At 40.9% G+C, this 13,946-nt stretch overlaps 2 protein-coding genes across 3 annotated transcripts in view; both read left to right on the plus strand.

Annotated features, from left to right (window-relative positions):
* Nucleotides 1-11,019, plus strand: part of LOC124376818 (piggyBac transposable element-derived protein 3-like) — a 348,640-nt gene extending 337,621 nt beyond the window's left edge. The window contains exons 2-6 of one of the 2 annotated variants that reach the window (XM_046836103.1): nucleotides 4,990-5,110; nucleotides 5,657-5,767; nucleotides 7,889-8,005; nucleotides 8,387-8,440; nucleotides 10,883-11,019. In XM_046836103.1, the coding sequence (XP_046692059.1) occupies nucleotides 5,058-5,110; nucleotides 5,657-5,767; nucleotides 7,889-8,005; nucleotides 8,387-8,440; nucleotides 10,883-11,003 (456 nt within the window). In that variant the 5' untranslated portion in view covers nucleotides 4,990-5,057 and the 3' untranslated portion in view covers nucleotides 11,004-11,019. Of the gene's footprint in view, nucleotides 1-925; nucleotides 1,134-1,504; nucleotides 1,561-1,663; nucleotides 2,237-4,989; nucleotides 5,111-5,656; nucleotides 5,768-7,888; nucleotides 8,006-8,386; nucleotides 8,441-10,882 lie in introns of those variants that run through there. The other variant, XM_046836102.1, reaches the window with a different exon arrangement.
* The window catches only part of LOC124377331 (ribonuclease inhibitor-like), a gene marked incomplete at its 3' end in the record, with an annotated part of 196,138 nt that extends 183,817 nt beyond the window's left edge, over nucleotides 1-12,321 (plus strand). The window contains exon 7 of the mRNA XM_046836759.1: nucleotides 12,156-12,321. Within this exon, the coding sequence (XP_046692715.1) occupies nucleotides 12,156-12,321 (166 nt within the window). The remainder of the gene's footprint in view (nucleotides 1-12,155) is intronic.
* Nucleotides 12,322-13,946: the final 1,625 nt, after the last annotated feature.

Here is a 13,946-nt window from a genome sequence, read left to right on the forward strand (position 1 = left end):
AGAACACATGATTCGCCATCAGTAAATTTGTGAATGTCGGCATAACAATCCAGTTTTTTCAGAAAATCTAAAGGATCTTGTTTTTCAGGATCTGTGGACTATGGTGTTTGTGAATGATATTGTGATTTGTGGGTTTGAGTAGGGAGCAGGTGGAGAAGAGCATGGATTTCAGGATCAAAATGTTCCTCATTACGGCTTCTAGCTCATTGGGGCTAAACCCTCTGACCAGAGTCGAGATCATTGGTTCTTCTTCCTCTCATTAGCTCGCATAGTAGTAGTGGCATGAACGGGAGCCATGGGATATGTAACTGTATGAACCGAGCCACTATCGAGTGATTCTTGGCCACAGCCAACTCATATGGCTTATCATCAACCTTTTCTATTCCATCAAACATCCCTTGTAAGCCCTGTTTAGCGATGTACTTAACCCTCTGGAGTCTGAATTGCCGCCGGCACCCAAACGTGCTTTTTTTTTTTCAGATGCCAGCAAAAAGAGCTTAAACTGCTCGGTCATATTTAATCAAACATGCCAAAGTAATACATCATTTAAATCTGTAAAGGGTCTACTTTCATTTGTGTATGCTCACTACATAAACAAAACGTTGTATTTTTTTTAAATGAATAAAATAGTCATGGTGCACCATCTGTCGCATTTGGCTGCGTAAACTATGTTTAGAAACGCGTCATCAAAAAGCGCTGAAACTCGGCCAATAGCTGACACACGGAAATAAAAAATATATCTTTAGACAGCTTAAAGTGTGTAGTTTTAGAATAAAAACATATGTTTCTAATAAATATAAATTATGTAAAACCAAGTAGAGGCACAGATTTTCCACCGCAGCTCATTATCTGATAATGAGCTGCGAGAGGACACGCCCCCCCCGCTATTCACAGGTAAAACAGTTCACACGTTGAGTCACACACACACACACGCCCCCCGGACAGTGGCATAAAACAATGCGATTCGACAGATTATTACACATTCAGCTGCGTTTTAACGATGACACGGTTTTGGACAGTGATGAAGAATTTACCTTTTCATCCGAAGAAGATTGCGATATCGACGAAGAGCGTTTGCATTTTGAAGAGCGAAACGACCAATTTGAGGACTTTCCAGCAAGCTGCTATGATGAGTAAGTTATTTAGTCTTCCATTCTGATCATATAAACTCATATTGTTTGTAGACATCTCTGCCTAGCTTTTGTCAGCATTGCCTTTTAATGTTACAACAAAAATCCGCCAATATCTGCTCATTTATAACATGAACTGTGTGTAATTGTATGCTCTAAATATTGTTGATGTTATATAGTGATATTTTAGCCTCAGTTCAGTTTTGGTTAGTGTCACTGATCATCCTGAAAGGCTGTTATGGAGTGTTAGCTAGCAGAGATGTTCCCGAATGCTGAGGTGTAAATGCTATATGTACAATGCATGCTAACAAATATATATTGTTCAAGTGTATTCATCAAAAATACTGAACAATATATTGTTTGTTTATTTTTAGGAATGTGGCTGCATCACCCCTGCCTTCACTGGAAACTCACACCAGGCCACAGCTTTGTATGACATATGCAAACAACTTTATCAATGACAATATTATTTGCTCAGCTGTAAATGGTGATGGTGTAAATGTCTGAGATGCATTATTGCCTATGGCCCATAGGTCTCATTGTGTTCCACCATTCATTCTGCATATACAGGAGACACTGTGCAGAGGAGGGTGAAATTACAAGGTAAATGGGAAACAAAGACATTTCCATGCACCGCACTTGTAACTGCATATAACCAGCACATGGGGGGCGTTGACCTGTCTGATCAACTGCTGCAATATTACACAGCACAGCACAAAACAATGAAGTGGTACCGAAAGATTTTTCTACACTTCTTGGACATCGCTGCCACCAACAGTTTCATTGTGCATAAAGAACTGTATGGTGATGTGTCCCATAAAGAATTTATGGAACAACTTATTGCCGAGCTTTGTAGCGTTACACAGAAAGTAGTGCCAAAACGGACCAACGCTGATCATGTACCAGTTCCTGCATCTGAACTGTCCTCTGATGTCAGAAATGTTGCCACTGCTGGCCGCAAGAGCTGTGTACATTGCAAAACATTGCATGGTAAGCACCACAAAACACCATGGAAATGCCTGGCATGCGATGTTTACCTGTGTCTTCAGTTGAACAGGAACTGCTTTCAAGAGTGGCACAGGGATTTTGCATAGTGTGTTATTGTTTTTGTTGCACTTTTTTTATTTATTTATTTTTTATTTATTTAATGCATAGTATTGTAGCCCTACAGGCTAGGATTTGCAGAACCCTACTGTAGTGTATTGTGTTATTGTTTTTGTTGCACTCTTTATTTTTTATACATACTGTACTGTATTGTTTTATTGTTACACAATTCCCTTTTTAATGCTGTCCTTGCTAATGTGTATTTTTAATAAACACAAAGGAGACACATTCCTTGTTGTAGTAATGTACTTCTCACTGTGATCCTGGCTCAGTGATCCACAGCTCATTATGTAATCGACAGCTCATTATGCGACCCATTGTCTACGAAGCTGTCAGTCACAGCATGTCGACGCCTCTTCGCATATGGCCTTTCAAAGTAGAAAGTGTCTTTAAAATTTTAAATCTATGTATTGTTTAAGGTGAATGAGCAGGCAGGATGATTTACACATGATTAAAAAAAAAAAACCTACATTAGAAGCCCTGTTCTCAAAAGGTCTTGGGGAAACATGTTTACTATCAGTTTTGTGGCCTTATTTCAGTGAGTTTTTTTTTTTTGCTTTTTCAAAAACCACGCATAAACCTTATTTTGTCAAAAATACAAAAAAAACACATATAAGTTGTTTACATATTATGGTAGCCCAGTTTGTGCTGAATACAATGTAATAAGTCTCTTGTCAATATTATATTTTAAAAGCAGCTAAAAAGAACCAAATGTAAGAGCATGTCAAAATCTCTCAAGGGGCCAAAAACACCCTCAGACTCCAGAGGGTTAATAATCAGGTCTTCCATTTTCAAAAATACTTCAAAGTTACACCTACACGTTATGTAGATACTTTAAGATAACCGTTTGTCTATTTATTCACCGCAACAATAGTTGTAGTACACAATGAGTCAACTTCAGCAATATACCACAAACAGTTATAGATGCAACGCTGTCACAATACAAAACAAAACTATACTATGTATTTAAAACAGTGTCACAGTGCGTCGGACAACCACAGTACTTCGGGTTACTGTTTAAACTTTACAGAGCCGCTGTTTACACAAATAATGTGTCAGTGGTGCTCTTCCTCGGCATGAAACCATACTGTTGCCGGACTTTTCACTCTTTATCCTCTTAATCGCTGCATTCAATTCCTCCTTTCTAATCCTATCCACTTCCTGCTTAACCATCCCCACACCATCCAACCTTCTGTCTCTCTCATTTTCCTCATTCATCAGCTGCTCAAAATCCTCCCTCCATCTTCTCAACACACTCTCCTCACTAGTCAACACATTTCCTCTCCATCCTTTACTGCTCTAACTTGCAGTACATCCTTCCCAGCTCGGTTCTTCTGCCTGGCCAATCGGTATAAATCCTTTTCTCCTTCCTTAGTGTCCAACTTCTCATACAGCTTCTCATAAGCCTTTCCCTTGACTTTCGCCACATCCCTCTTTACTTGCTGCCGCATCTCCTTGTACTCCTACTTACTTTTATTATCTCTATGTTGATCGCAATTCTGTTTCTCCAACCTCTTTCTCATTTCATCATTCCACCACCACTTTGTCTTCTTTTCTATTTCTGGATGTCACACTAATTACCTTTCTAGCTGTCTCCCTTATCACTTCTGCAGTAGTTGCCCAATCATCTAGCACCTCTTCACCACCATGAGCTCCTGTCTGACCTCTTCCTGAATCTTTCACTACAGTCTTCCTCTTTTAGATTCTACCATCTTATTCTTCTTTCAATCCTCGCTCCCCCTCTTCTTCTTCACCTCCAAAACCATCCTACAGACCACCATCCGATGCTGTCTAGCTACACTGTCCCCTGCCAACACTTTACAGTCTCCAATCTCCTTCAGGTTGCATCTCCTACATAGAACATAGTCCACATGTGTGTACCTTCCTCCACTCTTAAGTCACCCTATGATCCTCCTTCTTCTTAAAATACGTGTTCACCACTGCCATTTCCTCTCCTCCAGGCCATACCTACCCATCACCTCCTCATCACCTCTGTTCCCTTCACCTTCATGCCCATTGAAATCCACCCTAATCACCAATCTTTCATTCCTAGGTTTATCTTCTACCACTTCATCTAACTCACTTCACACTCTTACTGTACTCTTCCTTCAGAATCACCCCTACACTATTTCTCTTTCCATCTACACCATGAAAGAACAGTTTAAACACATCCAATGTTCTTGGTATTACTCCCTTTCCACCTGAACTCCTGAAGACACAACATATCTACCTTTCTACTCGTCATCATATCAGCTCCATCTCTCCCTTTACCAGTCATAGTACCAACCCAAACCTCTACTCTCCTCCACTTCTCTTTTTCCTGCTCTCTCTGTAGACGTCTTCCTCCTCTCCTTCTCCTCCTTCGGCCAACAGGAGCACAATTACAACCAGTACCCTGTTGGTTAACGATACCTGTGGTTGTTGGTAATCCGGGCCTCGACCGATCCAGTATAAATTTGTGTTCCGCATATTTGATTTGGCACATGTTTTACGCTGGATGCCCTTCATAACGCAACCCTCCACATTATTCCGGGTTCGGGACCGGCACTAAGAGTGACCTGACTTATGCAATTCTAATGGGTTAACATTAAAGACTATATAATTTCTATTAATCATCAGAATATCTCAAATGTTTTGTATGGTTATTGCCAAAGCAGCCAATGGGGCGTCTGTGTCTATGTCTATGGCTTTCACCTCTACTTTAGAGGAAGACTTTCCCCCAGTTTTAACTGCATGTTGTTTTTCTGTTTTCTAGGAATGTGATTGATTCCAGCAGAGGAGATTGGCGTCTTCAGGACTCTGCGTGTACACGAGCATTGAAAAATGGAGATCCCTGATCAGGGCACAAATCATGTGACCTCACCCTCAAAAGACTGGTAACCTGCCATGTTCTAGTGTTTTACTAATAAACTGTTCATATCTGCATTATGGAGTTTCTATAGAAATAATAACTAATATTTATGGTAAGAATAAATCTTTAGCACTCACTTAAAAAGTGGTTGATGAAATAATGTCTCACAACTGTTTATTTTTTGCCTTTTGATTAGTTTTTGTATTTATACTCCCATGTTTCCATTGTCTCCTTGTGAAGACCTGTTTGTTCCTGCTCTTAGCCTATTCCAGGCATGGTAGCATGTGTATATAAACAGCACTATGGAGATCTGCTACTATTAGCATTTTGTTGTATTTCAAGTTAATTGAAACAAGGTTGTGGATTTTTAAGGAACTATACTGCAGGGGTGTTTATTCCCTGTTCACAATCTGTGTTCTGTATGCTACTATTCCTAGTGTGTAAGAAGTGAGAAAGATTATAATGAATTTTAAACAGAAATATTGTGATTATACCTTATTATACAAATTTGTCTACAAATCTTAGAAACAATGAAATTCTGTCTCATTTCCATTTCTATCATTTTAAATAGTAAACGAAAGAGAAAGAGATCACACTCAGCAGAACCCAGCTGTGTTTTCATGAAGAGTGATATGGATCATCCTTACAACTTCAGAAATGAAAACCCCTCACCTGTACACAGGTAACATAAAACCATAATTCTCATAGTTAAAGTCACAGGTAATGGCTACACTACACAGTTTTTAGAACATATGTTTACAATATGTTGGGAGATGCCAGGATGGACATAGAGGGCAGATTTTTTCTGTATTTGTGGTGTTTTAAATCCTAGTTTTAACTCTTGTCTCTCTTCTTTTGATTGTCGTTGCCCGGCACTAAAACAGAGTGCACAGCCCCCTCCGTCCTCCACTCGTGAACCGGTGCTCATACACGCACCTGCTGCCACAAACATAATTACTGTAAAGTTTATACATTGCAGTAGTGTCAATTGCTCTGTTTTGCTCAATTAAGTACTGTAATTAATGAAATTAACAGATTAGTGTATACTACCCCATAGTGATCACCATTCTTTAAGACTCCTGGGTAAGCTTGGCCATTTCTCAACTTACCATACTTTCAAGTTAAAATGGGGTCATTGTCGTGCATCTCCTTCGTTATTCTGGGATCATTGGTCTCCATACCCCCTGTCCTCTACATCTGTCTCTTTCACACCAACTACCTGCATGTCTTCCCTCACCACATCCATAAACCTCCTTCTTGGTCTTCCTCTTTTCCTCCTTCCTGGTGGCTCCATCCTCAGCATTCTCCTACTGATATACCCCATGTCCCTCCTCTGCACATGTCCACTCACCTTGTTTTCAAAATGAAATAGCATTTGCATTAGTGTAAACATGTACAGCTACAGTTACAGCTGAATTAAATAAAACACAAATTTCTCACATAAATAAGATATTTGAAACATTTTGTCCAAACAAACAGGAAACATCCTGCCGCTGCCCATTTCCATTATTTACCTGTTTTTCTGCTGAAGTTTAAGAAATTCAAACTTAAGAAGCAGTCATTATTATTAAATGTGTTTGTGCGTTTTTATGGAAGATTGCTGATGATGTGTGAGGTGTGGGAGTGGAGCATTGTGGTGGGGCTACAATAGGAATCTCGTCCAGGGTTCCAAATGCTAGAAACTGACCTGTTTCGCAGAATATAACAGACCCCGAAGAGAGGGAGAGAGAGAGAGAGAGAGAGAGAGAGAGAGAGATTCACATATCCGGCAGAGCTGATGGTGTGTATGCAGGTTATGCGTTGGTGTGGAGGAAAGATGTGTGTTACTGTAAGTGTTTGTGTGTGTGTGTGTCCTGGCATGCGTATGAGCAAAGATGTGCATTACTGCGAGAGTGTGTGTGTGTGTGTCACGACGTGAGTACGAGAAAAGATGTGCGTTACCGCGAGTGTGGGACACCAGTTCAGTGACCACTGTTCCTGCCCCTCTCACCTCCGTGGATCTTCACACTTCTGTGCAGCTTGGGACGGTATCTCATCAACACCTTGGGTGGTTCCATGTAATTCCGGAGTAGAACAGGTGCTTTGAGGACGGATTGGACTGTAGTTGGTGTCGGCGGTCTGCTGCACTGACTCGGGAGTGCAGTTTGCTTCTGATCATCATCACTGTACCCCGCAGCATTGTATATCTGCTTCAAATGGACATTTGGTGCAACCCAGATGAGGATGGGTTCCCTCTTGAGTCTGGTTCCTCTCAAGGTTTCTTCCTTATGCCATCTCGGGGAGTTTTTCCTTGCCACAGTTGCTCATCAGGGACAAACGTACTTACAAAGAACATATTTACTTTTAATCACCACATTTATCTGTGTAAAGCTGCTTTGAGACAATGTTCATTGTTAAAAGCGCTATACAAATAAAAATGAATTGAATTGAATTGAATTGAGTGTCGATCTGCTCGGTATTCACCTGCACCTGGTCTCCACGCTGCACACTGGAAAGTCATGTGACCACACACATACCACACGAGCACTGCCTAAACTTAGACTATCTGGTGTTTTTTGTTTTGTTTTGTCACTGAAAATCTGCAAACTGTTCTCAGAAAGTATGTGTCGCAACGTTGCCGTCATAAAATCGCACAAACAAACATCACAATTGTGATACAATAAATCGTGCAACACTATTTCAAGTTAAATGTAACAAAGTTGAGGAGGTAACAGAAATATTGTGATACCTTGTGATACAAATTCATCTACAAATTTTTAACAATGAAATTCTGTCTCAAGTCCATTTCTATTATTTTAAACAGTAAAAGAAAGAGAAAGAGATCACACTCCCCAGAACCCAGCTGTGTCTCCATGAAGAGTGATCGGTCTATGGAACCTCCTGCCAACTTCAGAACTGGAATCTCCTCACCTGTACACAGGTAACATCCCATAATTTTCCTAGTTAAAGTAACAGTTAATGACTAAAGCTGGAATTCGTATCTATTATTTCATTTTCATCTTTTACTCTCAAATCCAAATGTCTTCAGTGTCGAGCAAAAACCCAAAGAACTGCACTTTCTGTTCCAATACTTTTGGAGGTTTGTGTAGGAAGAATAGAAAAGTAGGAAAAAGTGTGAAATGAAAACAGGAGCACATTAAATTCTCCAGGTGCACAATGTTGGAGTTGTATTCAGCTCTGTGTTCTCCAAGTGTTCCTGCTCTCACTACAATTATTGTAGTACAATTTGTGTTCAGGTTTAGACTCCAGTATTAAAGTGAGGAACGTTGAGATCTTTAACACTTGTTGTTTTTGTTCCCAGTGTTCTACAGAAGGCAGGAGACAGAAGAGAGAAGAACATCATCACAGCTACAGGGTACGATCAAAACCAACACCATGACTGTGACACTGACACACTGCTATTCTAAAGCTCTCTGCTGTTAGTAACTACAGAGTGATTAGATGATAGAAAACCTCCAGTAGAATAAAGTAAATCCACAGTGAGAACATCATAAAGATCTATCTAGCAGGAAAAATGTGAACTTCTACTCTAATCATTGGAGCCCATGTCTCACCATGTCTTCCTACTTCACCCTGTCACAGACACGACCCAGAATCCACTGCTGCAGATGAATTCCAGAAGAAGTTCAAGTTCAATCTGATGAAGAAGTTTCAGTGTTTGAATGGATTGATGCTAAAGCAGGAAAACCGAACCCTCCTGAATGAGATCTACACAGAGCTCTACATCACAGAGGGAGACAGTGGAGACGTCAATAAAGAACATGAGGTGAAACAGATCGAGGCAGCATCAAGGAGGAACCCAACTGAGGACACACCAATTAAATGCAGTGACATCTTTAAACCCATACCTGAACAAGACAAAGCCATTAGGAACGTTCTGACAAAACCCTTATCTGAACAAGATGAAGAACCCATCAGGAGAGTTCTGACAAAGCTCTTATCTGAACAAGATGAAGAACCCACCAGGAACGTTCTGGAAAAACTCTTATCTGAACAACATGAAGAACCCATCAGGAGAAATCTGAAAAAAAATCTCTTATCTGAAGAAGATGAAGAACCCATCAGAAGAGTTCTGACAAAGGGAGTATCTGGAATTGGAAAAACAGTGTCTGTGCAGAAGTTTGTTCTGGACTGGGCTGAAGGGAAAACAAATCAGGACATCCACCTCATATTCCCACTTCCTTTCAGAGAGCTGAATTTGATAAAGGAGCAGAAACTGAGTCTGGTGGAGCTCCTTCATGTGTTTTTTAAGGAGACGAAAGAAATGGACATTTCCAGCTTGGAGAAGGTTCTGTTGATTTTTGATGGTTTGGATGAGTGTCGTTTTCCTCTGGATTTCCAGAAGACAGTGAGAGTGTGTGATGTAACTGAATCAGCACCAGTGCATGTGCTGCTGATAAACCTGATCAAAGGAACCTGCTTCCTCTGCTCTCATCTGGATCACCTCCAGACCAGCAGCAGCTGATCAAATCCCCTCTGAGTGTGTCCATCGAGTCACAGAGGTACGAGGGTTCAATGACCCTCAGAAGGGGGAGTACTTCAGGAAGAGGATCAGTGATCAGAACCTGGCCAATAAGATCATCACACACCTGAAGTCATTAAGAAGCCTCTACATCATGTGCCACATCCCAGTGTTCTGCTGGATTTCAGCTGCTGTTCTAGAGAGAATGTTGGGTGAAGCAGAGAGTGGAGAGATCCCCAAGACTCTGACTCAAATGTACACACACTTCCTCATCATTCAGACCAACATCATAAGAGAGAAGTACCTACAGAAGCAGGAGAGCCATGAAGAAATGTTTCTCAAACTGGGGAAACTGGCTTTCCAGCAGCTGGAGAAACAAAACCTGATCTTCTATGAGGAAGACCTGAGAGAGTGTGACATTGATGTGACAGAAGCAGCAGTGTATTCAGGTGTGTGTACGCAGATCTTCAGAGAGGAGTTTGGGCTTCACCAGAGTAAAGTGTACTGCTTTGTTCATCTGAGCATTCAGGAACATCTCGCAGCTCTGTATGTGCACCTGACCTTCATGAAGGAGCAGAGAAATGTTCTTCATCAGAATCAGGTCTGGAGGATACTATTAAAAGTTCTTCAACAGAATCAGGTCTGTAGGACACTTTCAGATGTTCACAGGAGTGCTGTAGATCAGGCTTTAAAAGTCAGACTGGACATCTGGATCTTTTCCTCCGCTTTCTTCTGGGTCTCTCACTCGAGTCCAATCAGAAACTTCTACATTCCTTAGTAACACAGACAGGAAGTAGCTCCCAGAACAAAGAGGAAACAATTCAGTACATCAAGAAGAAGATCAGTGAAGATCTTTCTACAGAGAAATCCATCAATCTGTTCCACTGTCTGAATGAACTGGGTGATGATTCTCTAGTGGAGGAAATCCAGCAGTATCTGAAATCTGGAGCACAAAGTGAACTTTCTCCTTCACAGTGGTCTGCTCTGGTGTTTGTGTTACTGACATCAGCACAGGATCTGGAGGAATTTGACCTGAATAAATACATCACTCCAGATAAGATCAGAGATGAGATTCTTGTGAGAGTGATGCCTGTGATTGCAGCATCCAGAAAAGCAATGTAAGTGAAGCTGAATGAAATTGTTCTACTGTTACAGTGTTGAGAACAAATCAAAGGTCTAAGCTGTTCAGATGAATCGAACTCTGCAGGACTCTTTAGACTTTTTCCTTTCTCCTCTTAGAAACCTTTTAGATCAGACTTACTTACAGACTTCTTACTTTCCCATTTGGATTTCCGGATCTCATCCTCCATGTTCATTATCTTTTATTTCCTTTAGTATCAGATGCAGTGGAATTACAGGAAGAAGTGGAGAAGCTCTGACCTCAGTGCTCAACTCAGAAACCTCCAGTCTGAGAGAACTGCATCTGACTGTCAATAAACTGGATCTGTCTGAATAAACTAGAAGACTCAGGAGTGAAGCGTCTCTGCTCTACTGGAGAATCCTGAGTGTAAAGTGAAAGATCTGAGGTAAGATCATCTCTGAGAGACACAAGAACTCACTAAAAGCTGCAGTGAATTGTTGTATACAGTGTTGTTTTTCAGGTGAAATTTGCTGTAGCAGTACAACATCCAGAACAAATCTATCAGTAATGAAACTTCTCACTTCCACTAATCATTAATGCACTGAGAATTAGATCCATGTGTGAATAAAACTCCAGTTAAACAGAGAGAAAGAACCTGATTCATGACTTTGAACAGAAAGCAGCAATACCTTTACCCCTCTTGTACACATAATGACAGGAATCTCAATCACAGCAATAATCATTGGTCAGGTTTAATATGATCTTGTGATTGGACAAGAGAAGGGAGACGGTCCACCATAACACACACATCATCTTCAAATCATCATCATTGCTTTTTCAACCTGTTTCTAGACGTCTTATCATATTATTCTTCATTGTCAGAGATTCCTTCTGCTCTGTTTGCAGAATGATGAAATGTGTGTCAGCTTGCATTGCTCTGGACTTCCCAGTTCCATTCTCTGTTTCTCAGAGCGACGTGTTTGTGCTGCTGCTTTCCTTCATCTCATCTTCTTTTACAACTTCTTTATTGAACTGCAAATGTTTAAGCTCTTCTAAGAGTAAAAAATCCCACATTTACTTCTGTTTTTTCCTCCACATTCATTTGGTCATTAGTGCTGCTCTACTTCTAATCCCCTGCTGTGAAAATGAGCTGAAATACACCTTACACTGCCACCTACTGGTCATTTACTGCAGTTTTCTTGTGTCAGCAGTCTGAGATGAATCAAAGTGCAGTACAAATATTTATCTCTATTAAATCATCTTTAAATTCATTTATTTTCATTGATAAATTATATATTTTTGATTTACTTTGTAAGTCCTGGAGAAATCTGCTGCAACTTATTTTACACAAATGAAATCTGTCCATTTTGTAGTCGTGGAACTCGCACTACATGACTGTCTAGACGAGGACTTCCATCAGTGTCTGTGACTGGTTCTCACACCAACACTGCAGGAATGAGGGAGAACACACAGGATGTGTAATGTAGAAACTGAGAGAGTGAAGTGTGTGTCATTGTGTATCTGCAGGTTGTATGATTGTGGAGTATCAGATGAAGGCTGTGCTGCTCTCGCTTCAGCTCTGAGATCAAACCCCTCACACCTGAGAGAACTAAATCTGTCTAGGAATAAAGTAGGAGACTCAGGAGTGAAGTGTCTCTCTGCTGTACTGGAGAATCCTCACTGTAAACTGGAGATACTGAGGTAAGATCATCTCTCTGAGAGTCACATGACCTGCTCCTCAGTAACACACATTCTCTAATAGTGAGACTGAAGCAGAGCTTTTAGGTTCAGCATCAATGTTCTGAGGAGGAATCACACACACTGGTTAATTCAACGCTTACACAAAAACCACACCATGAGGGTATGGGCGTGGGTGCAATAGATGAACAAAGTGAATAGTCTTATGCTTGATTTCCGAGCAACTAGGGCTCTGGAAAATATGACCAAACTATCATCCGACTGGCTTTTGTATCTTTTACATCGCCTTCTAAACCTCAATCGACCTCTATCAAGTGACGGTAAAGATTGCTGATTGTCAGAATCGCTTTGAATCTCCCCTTAGAGACTAATGTCGATCCTACCTACAAGCTAGGAGAGATGTTCTAGGGTACATTAACATTTGGCTGACACACACGCTGAATCGAACAACACCTAGTGTTCCAGGGAGTGGGCTCGCCTGGCTACTGTCTGGACTCGTGCTTCACATGAGGAGTAGGGTGTAAGGCCAGCGGCGTTTATAGGGGTCTATCTTTTACGCATATGTGATGGGCATGTTGAAAGTGGCGTGGGTGCCAACCATTTTCTACTTACCAGCTCATCATTTTAGATTTCGAACCCGTGGGTAACCATAGGGTGCTGAAACGGAACTGGAAAGGACTTGAATTTTGTGCACCCTGGTCCTGCACGCTAGTGTGCATGTTGCATGAATGGAGTTGTTTTAGGACGACGTGTTACTGCTAGCAGATAGTGACGCTGGATAGTGACGAAGCAAGGAATGTGCAATTTTTGATCTCCTCTGTTGAAATCGAGGACCCCTCGTAGTAAGAAATAGTGGGGTCTAACGTGCATTAAGGTACTTCGGTGATCACAAAACTGCTTCACAGTGGTCTTCTAAGAGAGGGTTGTCACTGGGCAAAATAGAATCTGACTAGAATCCTGGAGATTTCTGAGGTTCATTCTACACACTATGGGATTTCTTGGATTATGCTCATAATTATCTGAGCCAGGTTCCATCGGCAATTGCTCAGGTCGCTAACAGGTGTCCAACATACTCTCTTTCTCTACCTTTCACCTGCAGTGTATAAATAATCCGGCTTCCTGGCCACAGTCTCCGTTGTAACCTGATCAGGAGCAAGCACAGAGCTTGAGTACAATTAACTTTGAGATGGGTGTCAAAGAGTTCTCTGTTCGTTTACCGGTTTTAACCCAGAGTAAATACCACTGGTGCGATTATCTTTACAACCCCGGTATACTTGCATCTATATTTACTTTTGCACTGGCGTAATTGTAAATATGACTGGTGTTCATCATTCTCTGTTCATCACAGCTGAAAACTGAAGCACAAAGTTCACATTACAGTGACTGAATTTATCTTACAAAGAGCAAATGATTGTGAATTTGTTTCTTCTGTATCTCAGAAATGTCTACAGAAAATTTATTCTGATGTCAGATCTCAATGAGAAACTAAATTTTCATACTGTCTCATTTATAAACATTACACACACACACACACACACACACACACACACACACACACACACACACACACACAAACACACACACAATCTGAAAACTGACTGATGATTATTTTGATTGACA

The sequence above is a fragment of the Silurus meridionalis genome, chromosome 23 (genome assembly GCF_014805685.1).
Source record: "Silurus meridionalis isolate SWU-2019-XX chromosome 23, ASM1480568v1, whole genome shotgun sequence".
NCBI classification, from domain to species: Eukaryota; Metazoa; Chordata; class Actinopteri; order Siluriformes; family Siluridae; genus Silurus; species Silurus meridionalis.